The 14,097-nt window shown below is 32.1% G+C and overlaps 3 protein-coding genes across 4 annotated transcripts; 1 reads left to right on the top strand and 2 right to left on the bottom strand.

The window, feature by feature from the left end:
* Positions 1-207: 207 nt before the first annotated feature.
* Positions 208-5,196, bottom strand: LOC108769349 (uncharacterized). 2 transcript variants are annotated; one of them, XM_018520269.1, is made up of 6 exons: positions 4,970-5,196; positions 3,290-3,558; positions 1,253-3,181; positions 613-811; positions 359-523; positions 208-285 (listed from the first exon to the last, which is right to left on the bottom strand). In XM_018520269.1, the coding sequence occupies exons 1-6, from the start codon at positions 5,139-5,141 to the stop codon at positions 242-244; spliced, it is 2,778 nt and encodes a 925-aa protein (XP_018375771.1). In that variant the 5' UTR covers positions 5,142-5,196; the 3' UTR covers positions 208-241. The 2 variants fall into 2 exon arrangements, with proteins under 2 accessions (XP_018375771.1, XP_018375770.1); XM_018520268.1 differs by having other exon boundaries at positions 1,253-3,558.
* A 3,202-nt stretch (positions 5,197-8,398) lies between these two features.
* Positions 8,399-13,074, top strand: LOC108769347 (magnesium-dependent phosphatase 1). Its single transcript, XM_018520266.1, has 5 exons — positions 8,399-8,579; positions 8,717-8,774; positions 8,851-9,072; positions 9,169-9,283; positions 12,642-13,074. The coding sequence occupies exons 1-5, from the start codon at positions 8,543-8,545 to the stop codon at positions 12,705-12,707; spliced, it is 498 nt and encodes a 165-aa protein (XP_018375768.1). The 5' UTR covers positions 8,399-8,542; the 3' UTR covers positions 12,708-13,074.
* Positions 9,394-11,367, bottom strand: LOC108769346 (probable DNA primase large subunit). The gene is made up of 4 exons (XM_018520265.1): positions 10,921-11,367; positions 10,473-10,735; positions 9,826-10,391; positions 9,394-9,733 (listed from the first exon to the last, which is right to left on the bottom strand). The coding sequence occupies exons 1-4, from the start codon at positions 11,118-11,120 to the stop codon at positions 9,491-9,493; spliced, it is 1,272 nt and encodes a 423-aa protein (XP_018375767.1). The 5' UTR covers positions 11,121-11,367; the 3' UTR covers positions 9,394-9,490.
* Positions 13,075-14,097: the final 1,023 nt, after the last annotated feature.

Raw genomic sequence — 14,097 nt, 5'->3', positions numbered from 1 at the left:
ATATTTAAAAGTTTATAGACTATGTAAATACCAATAAATTCAAAATATTGATATGAAATCGAAAATGTTAAAACAAATTCTACATTGTATGGAAACAAAATAAATGAAATATTCTATAATACAATTATTACATGTAGATATATATTACATCTTAGATGTCGTAATATGTAAAACGTTTTTATAATATGATAGTCAATTTATATAAACACAACATATAAATGTTATAATATATGAAAAGATATTACAAATTATTTGAATGAGATGATCTAGTAACCCTGCGAGGACCTGAAACAAATGAGTTTTGATTAATTCTTTTTTTATATAAGTATTACGCTTTTTATATATTACAAAAATTTACGATATTTTTTGTCTGGTGTATCCCATGATATAAGATCTTCATCAACTGTATCAATCGATTTGTTCCGATTCTTGAGGGAGTGTCTTGAGAGGGTTTTGCTACGACGTTTTGAATAAGGAGTCATAGGTAGCACCGGTTTATTTTCGGTACATACTACGCAAGTTTCTATGTAACAAAATATGATTATATTAAATACATACTGAATATACGTATACCAAGAGAAGCATATTTGTAATAATATATATAAGTTTTACCATCAAATGCAACATTTCGAAGTGATCTCTTCTTAGAAGTATTGCCTATCAATGTTACATTTTCTATCTGCATTGTATCGTTTGTATTTAGTGCCATATGTTTATCTTTGTTTTTTTCCAGTAATTTTAATGTTTTGCTACTAAATTTCACCAGATTTTCATTTTCTTCTTTGTCAATATTTGTCTTTTTCGGCGTCATCTAAAAAAATATTTCTCTTAATTATTATTTATTCAATTAATAGATTATAAATATGTTAAATACATATATAAATAAACGTAAAAAAATTGTACAAAAAGTTCTAAAATATTTTTTTAAATAATTATTTTATATTTAATATCAAGTGTTATGAATGACTATATTGAAAAGATATCTTTAAAAAACATAAGAGCGCGAGCATGGCATAGTAGATAGCGCACTGGTCTATCATGCCAGAGGTCCCGGATTCGATTCTGGTAGGAACCAAAATATTTACTCATAGTATCTTGCTCATGAATATCTCTCAAAAAAATCTGTTGTTCGGAACCGGCATTAAAACTGTAAGTCCCATATGCTTGGCAATTGAATAATCAGCGTGCGCACCACAAGCATATGAGAGAGATGTAATATAGGCTTAGAAGAAAAATAAAAAACATAGCTTACCATTTTACTACTTCTATTGCTTTTAGGAGTATTATTTGCCAGGATAGTTCTATTTCTAAGTACTTTCATTCCTAAATCTTCATCTTCCATGTCTTTTGAAATTATTTCAGTAGTAGCCATTTTGTCATCTCTGTTAGCTGATGATGAAGGTGAAAACAAAGTATCTACACTTTTCCTGTTTGGTGTGTCCTTATGTTGAATTCGATTTCTTAGGCTTTTTCTAGATGATACAATCTTCTCATTATTATCTGATGATAATTCTTTAATAGATACTGAAGATTTGTCATTAGATAGATGCTCAATAGTATCTAAAGTGTTCTGAACAGATGATTTAGGTTTATTTCGTTTTCCTGTTTTTATTTTGATTTTTAATTTGTTCAAATCGTCGTCACTGCCAGAATCTTCAAAGTCTAATCGTTTTTCGGCATTAATAGGTGGCGATATTAATGGATCTATTTTATCTGAACTATCTACTCTAGTTAATGTAGCAGATAAATTTAATTTAGTCTGCATTTCTTCATTAAGAGGGATGTTATCAAGACATACTTGATCATCAAAATTGACTTTATGCGCAGATTTTATACGTGCTTCCTTATTTTCTAATTCTTCTGATTTCTTTAATATGCTCTTGCCCGGCGTTTGATCAGAATTAACATACGATATTGTGTCATCTAATTGAACTTCGGGTGTCTTACACATTTGACTTATTTTCATAGCTGCAAATGGACTTTTCATTCTTTTAGTTTTGTCAGAAAATTGCACTTTCTGTATTGAACTTACTCTAGTAGAGCTTTCGCGTCGAGCAGGAGTTAATTTTCTCTCAAGATCATGGGATTTAAATCTACTTATGCTACGTCGAATACTGGTATTTTCATCACGAAGTTCAGTAAAAGATTTTCTATTACTTGGTTTTTCACTTAAACGTGTATCTTGCGGTAAAATTATGTCTTTACTTAATGTTCCTTCTTCCATGTTTTTTCTGGCAGCTAGAATTAACGATCGTAATGAACTTGGTTTTGATGATACGGTTCGTTTTTTAATAGCCATTTGTTTTTTAACAGCAGGCTTGATAACAATATATTCCTCTTCCTGCCATCCTCTGTTCTGACGTTGCTCTAATTTTTCAAATCGCATGTCACAATCCTTGACTTCCATGTACGTCATATCCCAAAATCCTTGCAAATCTTTACATGTAACCAGCATTTCTCCTTTACCAGTTTCGCAATCTTGTACTAAGCCACGAAATCTTTCAAATTTTTTATTTATCAATAAATTTGTTTGTCCTACCGCTTGTTGTATTTCATACATAGCATCTTCTGAGACATCCTTCTCTACTCCAATATCCAACCATTTCTTACAGAGTTCTTTAAGTCTGTCAGTTTCTTTATTCACAATAAGCATGAAATACTGAGCAGTACGTTCCTCCTCTTCCACACATATGTTTAAATTTTTCATAACAGTATCTTTGGTTGGAATTTCATCGGATCGACGACCAATACCCAACCGTTGCTGTCCCTCTATTCTAGAGTTTCTCTTGCCACGGGTTCGTGTGAGATATGGCGAAAAGCAAATAAGATCTTCCATATCACAATTTTCTTTTCCAAAAGGTGTTGAAGTAATCTTTGGTGGCGTTTTTGTATCGGTACTGCTTGATGAAGAATTTTCTTCGTGTAAGGAATCTGGTGTGTCTGTTTGATTCTCTGCCTGGTCTTTTAATGACACTTCTATTGCTTCAATTGTATTTAATTCTTCTGGATCTCGAATAATCGATTCACTTAATTTCTGTGACGACTTTTGTTTATTTAATGATAACTTGGGATGTATAGGAGTTTTAAAAATCTCTGTAATATTAGAAGTTTGGGTTTGCAATGATGGATATTTCTCTTGTGGCGTTCCTTTCATTGGTACAAGACCAAATAGAGGCATCTTCTGCAAACCAGATGGAGGTTTAAAACAATAATCAGCAGGGGCAAATGATTTCTTGGTACAAGAAGTCAAGGTTTTAAAGGGTTTTATCACCGAAGTTGAATCCTTTACCGTTTGTTGAGTAGCTGCTTTGGCAAGTAATCGTTTTTCCGTAGCTCTTGTAATTCGTTTTTTGATATAGTTTGAATTTTCCGTTTTGTTTGGTGTTTTTGCAATTGCTACGCCGCTTTTGATTATTGGAGAACATAAGGAATGGTGAACAACACCAACTTTAAAAGCTGGTTTTTTCATTGCAGCTTCCAACTTCTTTTTTTTGTTACGTTCCTCTCTCCATTTTATTAATTTTTTCATACGTTCATCAGTAATGGTAGATGTAACCTCTGTTAAAAATAACATAAATTTTTCCTTTTTATAATTACTTAATTTCATAATATAAATATATAACAATCGAGAAAAATATCAATTCAAATATATGTACTTAAAATGTAAATATAAACTTACATATAAATCATATGTGATAATCATATCTCTTTATGTATTTATCTTTTATAGTATGTACACGCATGTATGCATGCATGCATGCATGCATGCATGCATGCACACACACACACATACACACGAAAAAATATACAATAATGACATATTTTATTGTCATAAATACATACAACTACAATAATATTTATTTTCTATAAAATTAGAACACATTGATGTGTTATATGGTGTTCTTCATAAGGTTTAATAACAACAGTAATTTCATGAATCATAGTCATTTCAGAAGAATAGTAATTGATCAGTTTCATAACTATGGATATTATTAAATCTGATTAAGGATGCTGTGTAAACATAGTCATTGTTTAATATTGTAACACATTTTATTAATTCATCGAATTATTGATCTTTGTATTGTTAAATTTTCCATTCATATAATGATAAATGAACATCATAAATATATAACAGATTATTCTATAAATCCATTAATATCATAGAATTCAATTTTAATTAAAATTTAATTAATTCTTTAAAATAAAAGCAATAAAATGTTCTAGAAAACATATACCAACTGTATATAAAAAAATATTATCAATGTATAACATTTCATTACAATCAGTTTGCACAAAATAAATATGTATTTTATCACAATTTAAGGAAAGACTTAAAACATAGATATTTACTGAATATAGATATAGAATCTAGATAAAAAATTAAAAGGGGGTAAATAAAAGTCAAAATGACAAATAAAAGCTATAAGCTAAACTGGAAGATGTTTATTGCTAAAATTTTGAACAATGACCAAATAAAACACGTTTTAATCTCTATTAGGTCGTTATCAATATTAACAAAAGAATTACTCTGCTGTACAAATCATAAATATCCGATAAGAGTGTTATAAGGACAATGTTAATTTAATAACACTTTCTCAGATATGTATAATTTATACTGCACAAAATAATTGTCTTGTCAACATTGATAATTGACTTAATAGAAGTAAAAATATCTGATATATTAGTTAAATTTTAAGATTAAACATCTAGCTTAGTTCCTAGTCTTTTATGATTTTTAATCTAATTGATGCTTGTTTCTTTACCAATATGGATTAAAAAAGAATAAGGAATAAATTAAACAAAGATTTTGAAATTAATTTAAATTGATAAAAATAGGCAAAAGAAATGAAAAAAGATGAAGAATAAGTTCAACCGAGATTGGAATTAAACTACATTGGTAGAAAGGAAAGCTTTGGCGATGTTGAATTATCACATGTAAGTCACGTTAAATGAGAATTCTTCAATTTACCGTGCTGCAGGTTCGTTGGCGAATCGTTTTGCAGGTTGCGACGTTTGTCGAAAGTTCGTGCTCTGGCCTCCTTACGAGATTTATCGTAGTTGCAAGCACGCAGATATCTTCTGTGATTCGTGTCGCCGAATCCTGAACGAGGATTTTTGTACTGTTCTTTAAAATCCGGCATCTCGTACGACTTCGTAAAAACGATTCAACGTAAACACGTCGAACACTCGTAACCGTTTAACGGTAGCACAACTGAAAATCACTTTAAATTAATGGTCAGGGCGCTGAACGTTGGAATAGTAGCGTATGACGACTCCCATTGGTTCTCGTTGGTCGGCTTGAAATGGCGAATACCAGTCATGCCAACAGATGACGACAAGCTGTTCCAAACATTGGGTGCTTTCCATTTGACGACAGAAGTCGACACAGGCCTAGTTTATCGACTGGAAAACAGGATTCCGATGGATTTTGCTTCGTATCATCGGAATCTTGTTTTCTGATTGGTTGCGGAGCGTCGTACGACGCAAATCGGATCCAGGGTGAATCCAGCAAATCAACCAACTGCAGTCGAGCATTCCCCTGTTACAATCGAATGACAAGGGAATACTCGACTGCAGTTGGTTGGTTCTTACATTCCGACTTGGATCGAACCCTCAGTGTAAACTAGGCCACAAACGTCGTTCTATCCTTGTTGACATTCAGAGAGTGACAAAGATAGAATGACACTTGTGTCGACTTGTATCACCAAATGGAAAGCACCCATTAAGGCCCTGCGACCAATAGAGGAATAAGGAATTAGGAATAAAGAATAAACGATTTCAACCTATCAAAAACCGTGTATTCCGATGTATCCGATTTCTGGTAAGTTAAAATCGCTTATTCTTTATTCCTAATTCTGTATTCTTTCTATTGTGCGTAGAGCCTAAAATAAGAGGTCTGCTCGCATTTATTTGTATTTTATACACTCAGCATCTTCGCTTTTTCTATTTTCAACGTTCAAATATGTCATTTTAAGGGCCTCTTTCACCAATTTCTGATGAAATTAATCAATGATCAATTCGCAGAAGTGCTAACAGTAGTTTTCTTACCTTTTTTCCTCTTTTGAAACAAACTGGAACAATCATGAGGTCTGTTTTTTATTGCTGCACTCTCTGAACTGGTGCACACGGTGCAATAAATTGAAATGAAACAAACACGTTTGTTCACAATAACTTAAGGCCATAGCACATAAAAAAAATTAAGGCGTAAGACTTAAGTAGTAAGCGAATCGACCAATCACAATAGAGACCGTAAGACCATACGTGAGGCGTCATCTATAATACACGGAGTAAGAAGTAAGAGTAAGAAATTGACCAATCACAGTCGATTATTCTTCTCACATTCGACTGTGATTGGTCAATTTCTTACTCTTACTTCTTACTCCGTGTATTGTAGACTGGCCTTAAGCAATAGCGAATCCAACATGTTGATTTTGTTACTGCTTACGTCTTACGTCTTAAGTTTTTCTATGTGCCAAAGCCTGTAGGACTGTCGCACACACCTTCTGTAAGTCCAGATTTACAATAGGTGTTTTAAGTTTTAAGCCGTAAGAAATTGACCAACTACAGTCGAATGCAAGAAGAATAATAGATTATGATTCATCCATTTCTTATGGCTTAAGGCTTAAAGATTTATTGTAGATCCGGGCTAACAGTAACCATAAGACGTACTATAAGAATTAGCCAATCACAGTCGAGAATTTTTTTGAACTCTTAATTCTGATTGGCTAATACTTACGGTACGGCTTATGGTTATGCTGGATTTGGTTGCAGAGCGTCGTACGACGCAAATTGGATGCAATGTGAATCCAGCATTACTGTTATGGAAGGTGTGTGCGGCAGCCCTTACCCCACATCTACAATAGATTTTTAAGTTTTAAGTCATAAGGAATGGACGAATCACAATCAATTATTCTCCTCGCATTCGACTGTAGTTGGTCAATTTCTTACGGCTTAAGGCTTAAAACACCTATTGTAGATCCGAACTTAAGCCTGCGGCACACGATGCTTGTTTTTCTGCTGGATTGCTAGCTGGATTAGAATCTTGCCATCGTATTGGGTGCTTTCCATTTGATGACACAAGTCGACACAAGCGTCATTCTGATCTTTACTGCAGCCAATACGATGACTTTATTGCACCGTGTGCAGTTTAGAGAATGAAACAATAAAAAACAGACCTATGGTTGACTGCGATTAGTAGAACGTTTATTTTGCAATTGTTGGAAATTTTCTTCACGCTGATTGGACCATACTTTCAGATCTAGAAGAATAGTTCTATCTCTGCAGATAATGAGCGCTTTCAAATTGACAAAGCAGCTAGCCGAACAAAATTTCACCGCGCGACAAAAATTGAGCTCAATTCAACTTTTACCTCACGGTGGAAGTAGTATTGCATAATTTCTAGAAGTTTTGCAAAGTGAGGCCGACTTAAGAACATAAAATGTTTGGTCAGTGCGACAATTTCCGCCGCGCGGCAAGCGTTCCCGCGTTTTTTATTGCGGGAGCCAATAGAATGATTGGTTAGTGCGATAACTTCGTTGTCGCCATGTGGCAATTGTTTTTGTCAGTTATCGCGTTCAGTTTGCGGGAGCCGTTACGTCATGCTTCGTTTCTTCTCGTCGCGTGTTTCAACATACTCCAACATGCTCCAACGCGCTCGTCGGAGTGAAGTGAGTACAAACTAAGGCAGAAGCATGTTGGAGCATGTTGGAGCATGCAATGCGAATAAACGAATACAGTATCAGTGCGGTCGATGCGGTTTGTAGTGCTTTTGTTGTGTATTTGTGTGCCTCTTTTCGATATTTGCTTGCAGCGGCGAAGCACAATTACCACGGAATTATCGCTGAGTACGTATATATCATTAATATATAATTAAATGTATTGATTAGACTCTCTCTCTCTCTCTTTTTGCTTTATTAAATGAGAGATACTCAGGTGACTTCCACGTGACTGTAGCGTCACTTATCTCATCATATCCAATTTTAAGTTATTACTTGTAATAATATCGTATGGAAACAATTAAGCACGTGATATCGAAAGCATCAAGAAAACTTCTGAATAGTTATTATATGTAAATATATTTTGAATAGATCGAGCGTGGATGCGTGACAGATCTATCAGATAAACTTCATGCAATCGTATAAGTTTTTATGTGATGGCTTTTCCCCAAACTAATTATGCAAATGAGTTAATCAAAATAATAATTAGCTGATACTAACATTAACAATAGCAATTAAATTGTGGTAATCATGATTGTTTCCTTTAAAATGTGATTTTTATACTTGATGAAGACCGTTAATTAATTCTACGAGTATTCGTTTGAAAAAATTGTTTCTAGTACCCTCTAGTGGTTGGAATAAGAACTTACTAGTCGAAATAAGTGCAGATGGTAATGGAAGGAATTAAGTCAAGTTAGGTTTTCACACTCACCGTGTGAGAGAGATTTCTAGTTTTATTATTTATCTAAGAAAATTACTCATATTAGTGACAGTGCTTTGTCATTGATTAATTTTGTCTGTCTCCTTGTAAGTCAATCAAGAAACAAATGGAGAAAAAACCGAAAATCATCGTCTTTGATTTAGGTATATACAGGCAAAGTCGTGAACATTACTATTTAGATGTATGACACATTTATAATAATTATCTTTTTTCTTTATGTTATAATAAGAATTATTTAGAATGTGATTTTTGGAGAAATGGAAAGGATATTACATTTCAGATTATACCTTGTGGCCGTTTTGGGTAGACAGTTTTGTAGAGCCACCATTTAAGAAAGGGTGCGTGCATTAAAAATTGATAAGATTATGTAGTATTTTAAGAATTTTTGTTCAACTTAAAGAAGAAAACTTTTAGAGCACGAAATAAAGTAATAGATGCACGTGGTCGTGACGTAGACCACTACTCTGATGTTCCTGATGTATTAAAACAGTTATCAGGAAAAGGATATGAACTGGGTATAGCATCACGTACAGCAGAGATAAAGGGGGCTAAACAATTAATAGATGCATTTGGCTGGAAGAAATATTTCAAGTATGTTGAAATATTTCCTGGTAGCAAAGTCACACATTTTTCGAAGTAAGTCTTGTATAATATTCATAAAGTATTAGGTTGTATTAACTTATATTGTATAACTTATAACTAGTTTAAAACTACAATTTATGTTGCTTTCAGCATTCGAAAGAGTTCTCACACTGATTATAAAGATATGATATTTTTTGACGATGAGGCTAGAAATATCATGGAAGTTGGTAAACTTGGAGTACATGCTGTATTAGTTGAAGATGGTGTAAGTCGTTGTGTTGTAGAAGATGCTCTGCAATCATTTAGTAACAAATAATTGTTTAAACATTAATATAATTTATTTATCTTTATGATTGTTTTGTAATATCTACAAAATATATATAAGTAACATCTTGAATTGAATAACAAAAAATACTGGCACGAATGAAGGCATTAATTGTATACATTTTTCATTACGAAGATAGAATTAATATTAATTAATCATTCTTTGGTAGTATTGTACTGGACTTTTGATAACGACGTCGTTAATGTCATCTTTGCGTACGAGTTTCAGAAATGTAGTGCAGAGAACTTCTGGATCTTTAGTAGATACGTTATTTATAAATTTTTCAATTTCATCTTCATTTACTGAAGCTTGTAAAAGATTTCTGAGTACACTCTTATCAAAATCCTTAAAAGGACAACCACCCTCGTATGTTGTTCCACTAATACCAACCTACAATAGTTTCGATGTTTGAAAAAGTAATTCTAATAATATAAATGTTTATGTAGATTAGAAAAGACTTTGTGTGACATTTTTGTACTTACACAAATGAAATTGCAGTCAGGCGTCTTGTAAGTTCTTCGGGATCCTTCTAAACCATACATGTGCCTGATGCTATATATAAATTTTTTCTCATTGGATTGCCAATTGTGTGAACATACTGAAGTACAAGTATGTGGCTTGGAATATTCTTGCTTCCAAAATACAATTGAATCTTCTAGGGTCATTCCTATTTCTTTTAGAAAAAGGCTGTAGTATAAACGCGCATAGTGACTGAGACGATGTCTTCTTTTTAATAGAGAATGCAAATGTTGCATACATAATGGGAATTTCTGTGCTTCTGCTTCTATATTATTAATAGTTACTTTTCCATGAGGAACACCTTCCTTGAAGAGATAGGATTGAATTTTCTGATTTAAAATGTGGAACCTAAGATCATGTTTTATGATATGTTGTGACTGTCTTTTCATGATATTCATTTCATTGATTACATAATTACTAAATAATAATCGAAGTACTTTTTTCCAATCTGAACAATGCGTGATGACATTTCCATTATTAAGCGCTAGTTCTCTTTCTTTTACCAAATCTGGCACTATTTCGAACCTTACTGAAATATGAAATAAGAAATAAGAAATTAGTTTGTTTATTTGAAAATTTTTTATATATAAATAACATTCTGTATTCATACTTTCGTATCGAAAATTATCGCAGTTGTGACAATTTGATGTCAGATGTTTAAAAACTAAGGGCTGCAAATAAAATTTGCATAACTCAATCAGAGTCGTGTCAATTGTACTTTTCTTATCTTTAAATATTTGCAGTTTCCATGTAATTTGCTTTAATAATTTATGCAGTCGTCTAGGTGTTAGACTATCTAATCTATGTTTAAATAATAATGATTCTTTGCCAATCCAATATATACATAAATCTGACGATGTAGAAGCTAATAACCTAAAACAATAGACAGCAATGTTTAATTAATTAGAAGTACAGATTTTTATAGTTCTATCTGTGTTTAATTCCTTTACTTTAGACACATGAACTTTTTTAAATTGTATATTATTTATTCTTTAATAAAATATTTAAATTATATTTAATTATTAAAGATTGTCTAAAAAATTCTAACATATACTTACCTTAATACAAAATGTCCAATTTTATCGTAGGTAGAATTTTCTAATAAGTACTCAAATTTCCCATCAAATTCATTAGCAGATCCTTCACTTAGGAGCCTCAAATACTCTAATCTAGTCAGAATACAATCTTCCATAATATATAGCGGTATCTCACCATTTGGTGGTATAATATAAAACATATCTATGTCTACATCAATCATATCAGATAACTCAAGTTTTGTTACATGTGAAAATGTACTTGTAAATAAAGAACCTGTAATCGGAGTCTAACCACAACAATGTCCGGCATTTTTCTTCAAAATTGTGCGAGAGAGAAAGATGTGCTATCTCACTCTTACTCACTGCAGTGTAGTCACCGTAAATGTAGCAGCTCTATAAGTTTCATAGTTTCTGGCGGACATAAGTAAACACGCAGTGAATATACGTAGGCTGCGTTCTATTTAAGACTCAACACTCGTGGAATCCTTTCGTCCTTGTTGTTCATCAAATTAAACAAGGACAAACGATGCTCGCGAACGTTGTAAGTATTATGTAGAGCCATAGTTCCGTGTAGTCCAACTTTTTCTCAATTTTGCATAATTCCTTAAATATAAGTATTTCTTTCCGAATAAAAATGATTGGATGCGCCAGCATTTTTCTGCAACAATTCATCGTCAAAAAATGCTAAATAATAAAATACATTTCAAACAACTGTGGCGAATTGAAGAAAAATGTCGGACCAATCACAAACAAGACTACATCGTTGCTATCTGATTATATGTAGGGTCTTCATTTATAAAAATGTTCTAAATTTAATTTTTATAAATGTTATAATTTTTTCTTTGAAGCAAAGACAATACTGTAGAATAATACTTTTTTCTTTTTTTTTCTTCGTGAATTTAAGTTATTTTGTTTTTGTAAACATTTTTCATATAGTTGTTTTTTATATATACAACAACGTATGCGGCAGCATTTTCGTTCAATTTTCAATTCACTTCACCTTATTTACAATTTTTCCACAATGAATCATTCATTTTTGCGGTTCAAATGTAAAATTCTTAAAGTTACTATACTTCTTCAGTTTATTTATAGTTAAATAAACAAATTTAAACATTATACATATAATTGTTATGTTTGATGATAATGAGATTCACAGGGCGCGGTCCACTTGATGCTACAAATGCTTCGAAGCGTTTTTTGATTGGTTAATTAATAAAATTCTTTCTTCCGATTGGTCAATCAAACGCTTCGAAGCATTAATTTGTAGCATCAAGTGGACCGTAGTCTCATTCATTCGTTCATACAAGCATTGAATGAATATTATTAGTGATCTGCCAGTCGTACAGTCGCGTAGCTTGCGAATCTACCTAACGCCCCTCTCAATAGATATCCTGAAGGAAAAAGCGGGAATCAGAATGAATATGAACTATAAGAAAATAAAATACGTAAGTAAAGAAAGAATAAAAGAAAATTGACATTTTCTTATTTAACGAAAAAAGCTTGGTTTTTTTTTAAGCTACATGCATTGTATTTTAGTGGAATTATTGATACAAATTAATGTAATACGATGCAAAGAGAGTTTGTGGGATGATAGGAATTCCATGAAATAAGTGATATGACTGATTTTCCAATACAAATAGATTTATCGTTGTGCTTCATGAATAATGGATAATGGAACTTACAAGTTGTATGTTGTTTCTTTAATGATATACACATGTAAGTTATATAAATGATGTGTTCAGGTCTACGACGCACAAAAGTTTACGAATTCGGTAGAATTTATCTGCACCTTATATGTAGCAATGTAATCGAGACGAGCGAACTTTGTGGCGAAATTGAAATGATAATTCGCTTGAAAAGTTCAACCTCTCCTCGATGGTTGTCGACCGCATCAGTATTCTCTGTTATCTCTATTTAAGCAAGAATCGTCAAAGAACAGTACACATTGCATTTTGCATTTGTTGTCAGGGATACACTTTAATTGTTATAAAGTGTCGTACATGACTAGGTAGATTCTAGATGTATAGTATATGTATATATATACACGACTACTGAGTAACATGTATACTTTTATGATTTGTCCCTTAATTGTCATCTTTATAATACAAATAATTTCTAGATCGTTGTACATTGTTACGTTACCGATCCGCTTACGCGAAATTTACTTACATCTCTTCGCTGCCTTACGACTAAATAAAATATAAATGTATTATAAATACTTGTATTTATATATATTTATATATATTTATATATATATATACTTTTTCCCCGTTTATATATAGTCTACTTAAATCGAGTTTGTTCAAGCTTTATTACTCATAGACAATCTGCTTGATATTTACAGAGATTAGATACAAAATTATAAACAGTTCTTAGTACAAAATAATTTTATGACTATAACGATCAAGGTTTGATAGCGTAGAACAGGCATGGGCAACCCACCGTGGCCAATGGTCAGTTTCGCTGCAATTCTCTTGTTAAAGATCGAAGACTTTTTGTGTTAATCCTGAGAATTTCGTCTATATCGGATAATTTTTTAGGAAGGAAATGTCTAAAAGTGTGCGATACGTAGCCGAGTGATATAGCCGTGTGAGTGTTGCCCCTACCTAGATAGAAAATACAACTAGATGAGCTCTTCCTCAGTTTATCCACGATTACCTGTAAATTCCTCGCAATTCCACCATAGAGGTCAACAATACGGTATATCGAAATTATATTTCGCTCGTGCACGAAAGAAAAAATTTATCAACGATTATAAATATATTAATTTCATTGCCGTAATCTTTTAATCATAATGATATACCACTTTGTACGATGCAGTTTAAATTTATCTGAAATGATTTCTAAATTAAGCATAACATCGTATACAATATACGCGAACGCATAATATTAATGACGATATTAATGATCATTATGTAGTTTCATGGAATTATAACGTTCATCTTTAACGTTCGTTTTTATCTTGAAAACATGGTAATTGAAATTTATTAGCATATTATTTGGTTGTTATACGTATAAGAAACCTAATATTTCCTTTCGCGCTAATAAAATTATATTTGTTTTCGAGAATTAAGATGATAAAGAAGAGATCATGTCTTAAATTATTATATTTTATAAATTATAAAATGTCAATTCTATTAGTTGTAATCGTATTTTAAAAAAGTCGCGATTGATACTAAATATATTTTCTAAATTCCG

This window comes from Trachymyrmex cornetzi, unplaced genomic scaffold (assembly GCF_001594075.2).
Source record: "Trachymyrmex cornetzi isolate Tcor2-1 unplaced genomic scaffold, Tcor1.1 scaffold9, whole genome shotgun sequence".
Classification (NCBI taxonomy): Eukaryota; Metazoa; Arthropoda; class Insecta; order Hymenoptera; family Formicidae; genus Trachymyrmex; species Trachymyrmex cornetzi.
Note: the sequence above shows the minus strand (reverse complement) of the source record. Positions and strands in the feature narration are given on the sequence as shown.

Excerpts from the sequence above, each read along its gene's own strand:
- LOC108769346 (XM_018520265.1), bottom strand. The coding sequence starts at position 11,120 with ATGATTGATGTAGACATAGATATGTTTTATATTATACCACCAAATGGT. Across the intron at positions 10,736-10,920 it reads ATTGGACATTTTGTATTAAG|GTTATTAGCTTCTACATCGT; the intron begins GTAAGTATATGT and ends CTATTGTTTTAG. Across the intron at positions 9,734-9,825 it reads CTGACTGCAATTTCATTTGT|GTTGGTATTAGTGGAACAAC; the intron begins GTAAGTACAAAA and ends AAACTATTGTAG.
- LOC108769347 (XM_018520266.1), top strand. The coding sequence starts at position 8,543 with ATGGAGAAAAAACCGAAAATCATCGTCTTTGATTTAG. Across the intron at positions 8,775-8,850 it reads GAGCCACCATTTAAGAAAGG|AGCACGAAATAAAGTAATAG; the intron begins GTGCGTGCATTA and ends GAAAACTTTTAG. Across the intron at positions 9,284-12,641 it reads CTGTATTAGTTGAAGATGGT|GTCTACGACGCACAAAAGTT; the intron begins GTAAGTCGTTGT and ends TGATGTGTTCAG.
- LOC108769349 (XM_018520268.1), bottom strand. The coding sequence starts at position 5,141 with ATGCCGGATTTTAAAGAACAGTACAAAAATCCTCGTTCAGGATTCGGC. Across the intron at positions 812-1,252 it reads GCAATAGAAGTAGTAAAATG|ATGACGCCGAAAAAGACAAA; the intron begins GTAAGCTATGTT and ends ATATTTTTTTAG. Across the intron at positions 524-612 it reads TCGAAATGTTGCATTTGATG|AAACTTGCGTAGTATGTACC; the intron begins GTAAAACTTATA and ends TTTGTTACATAG.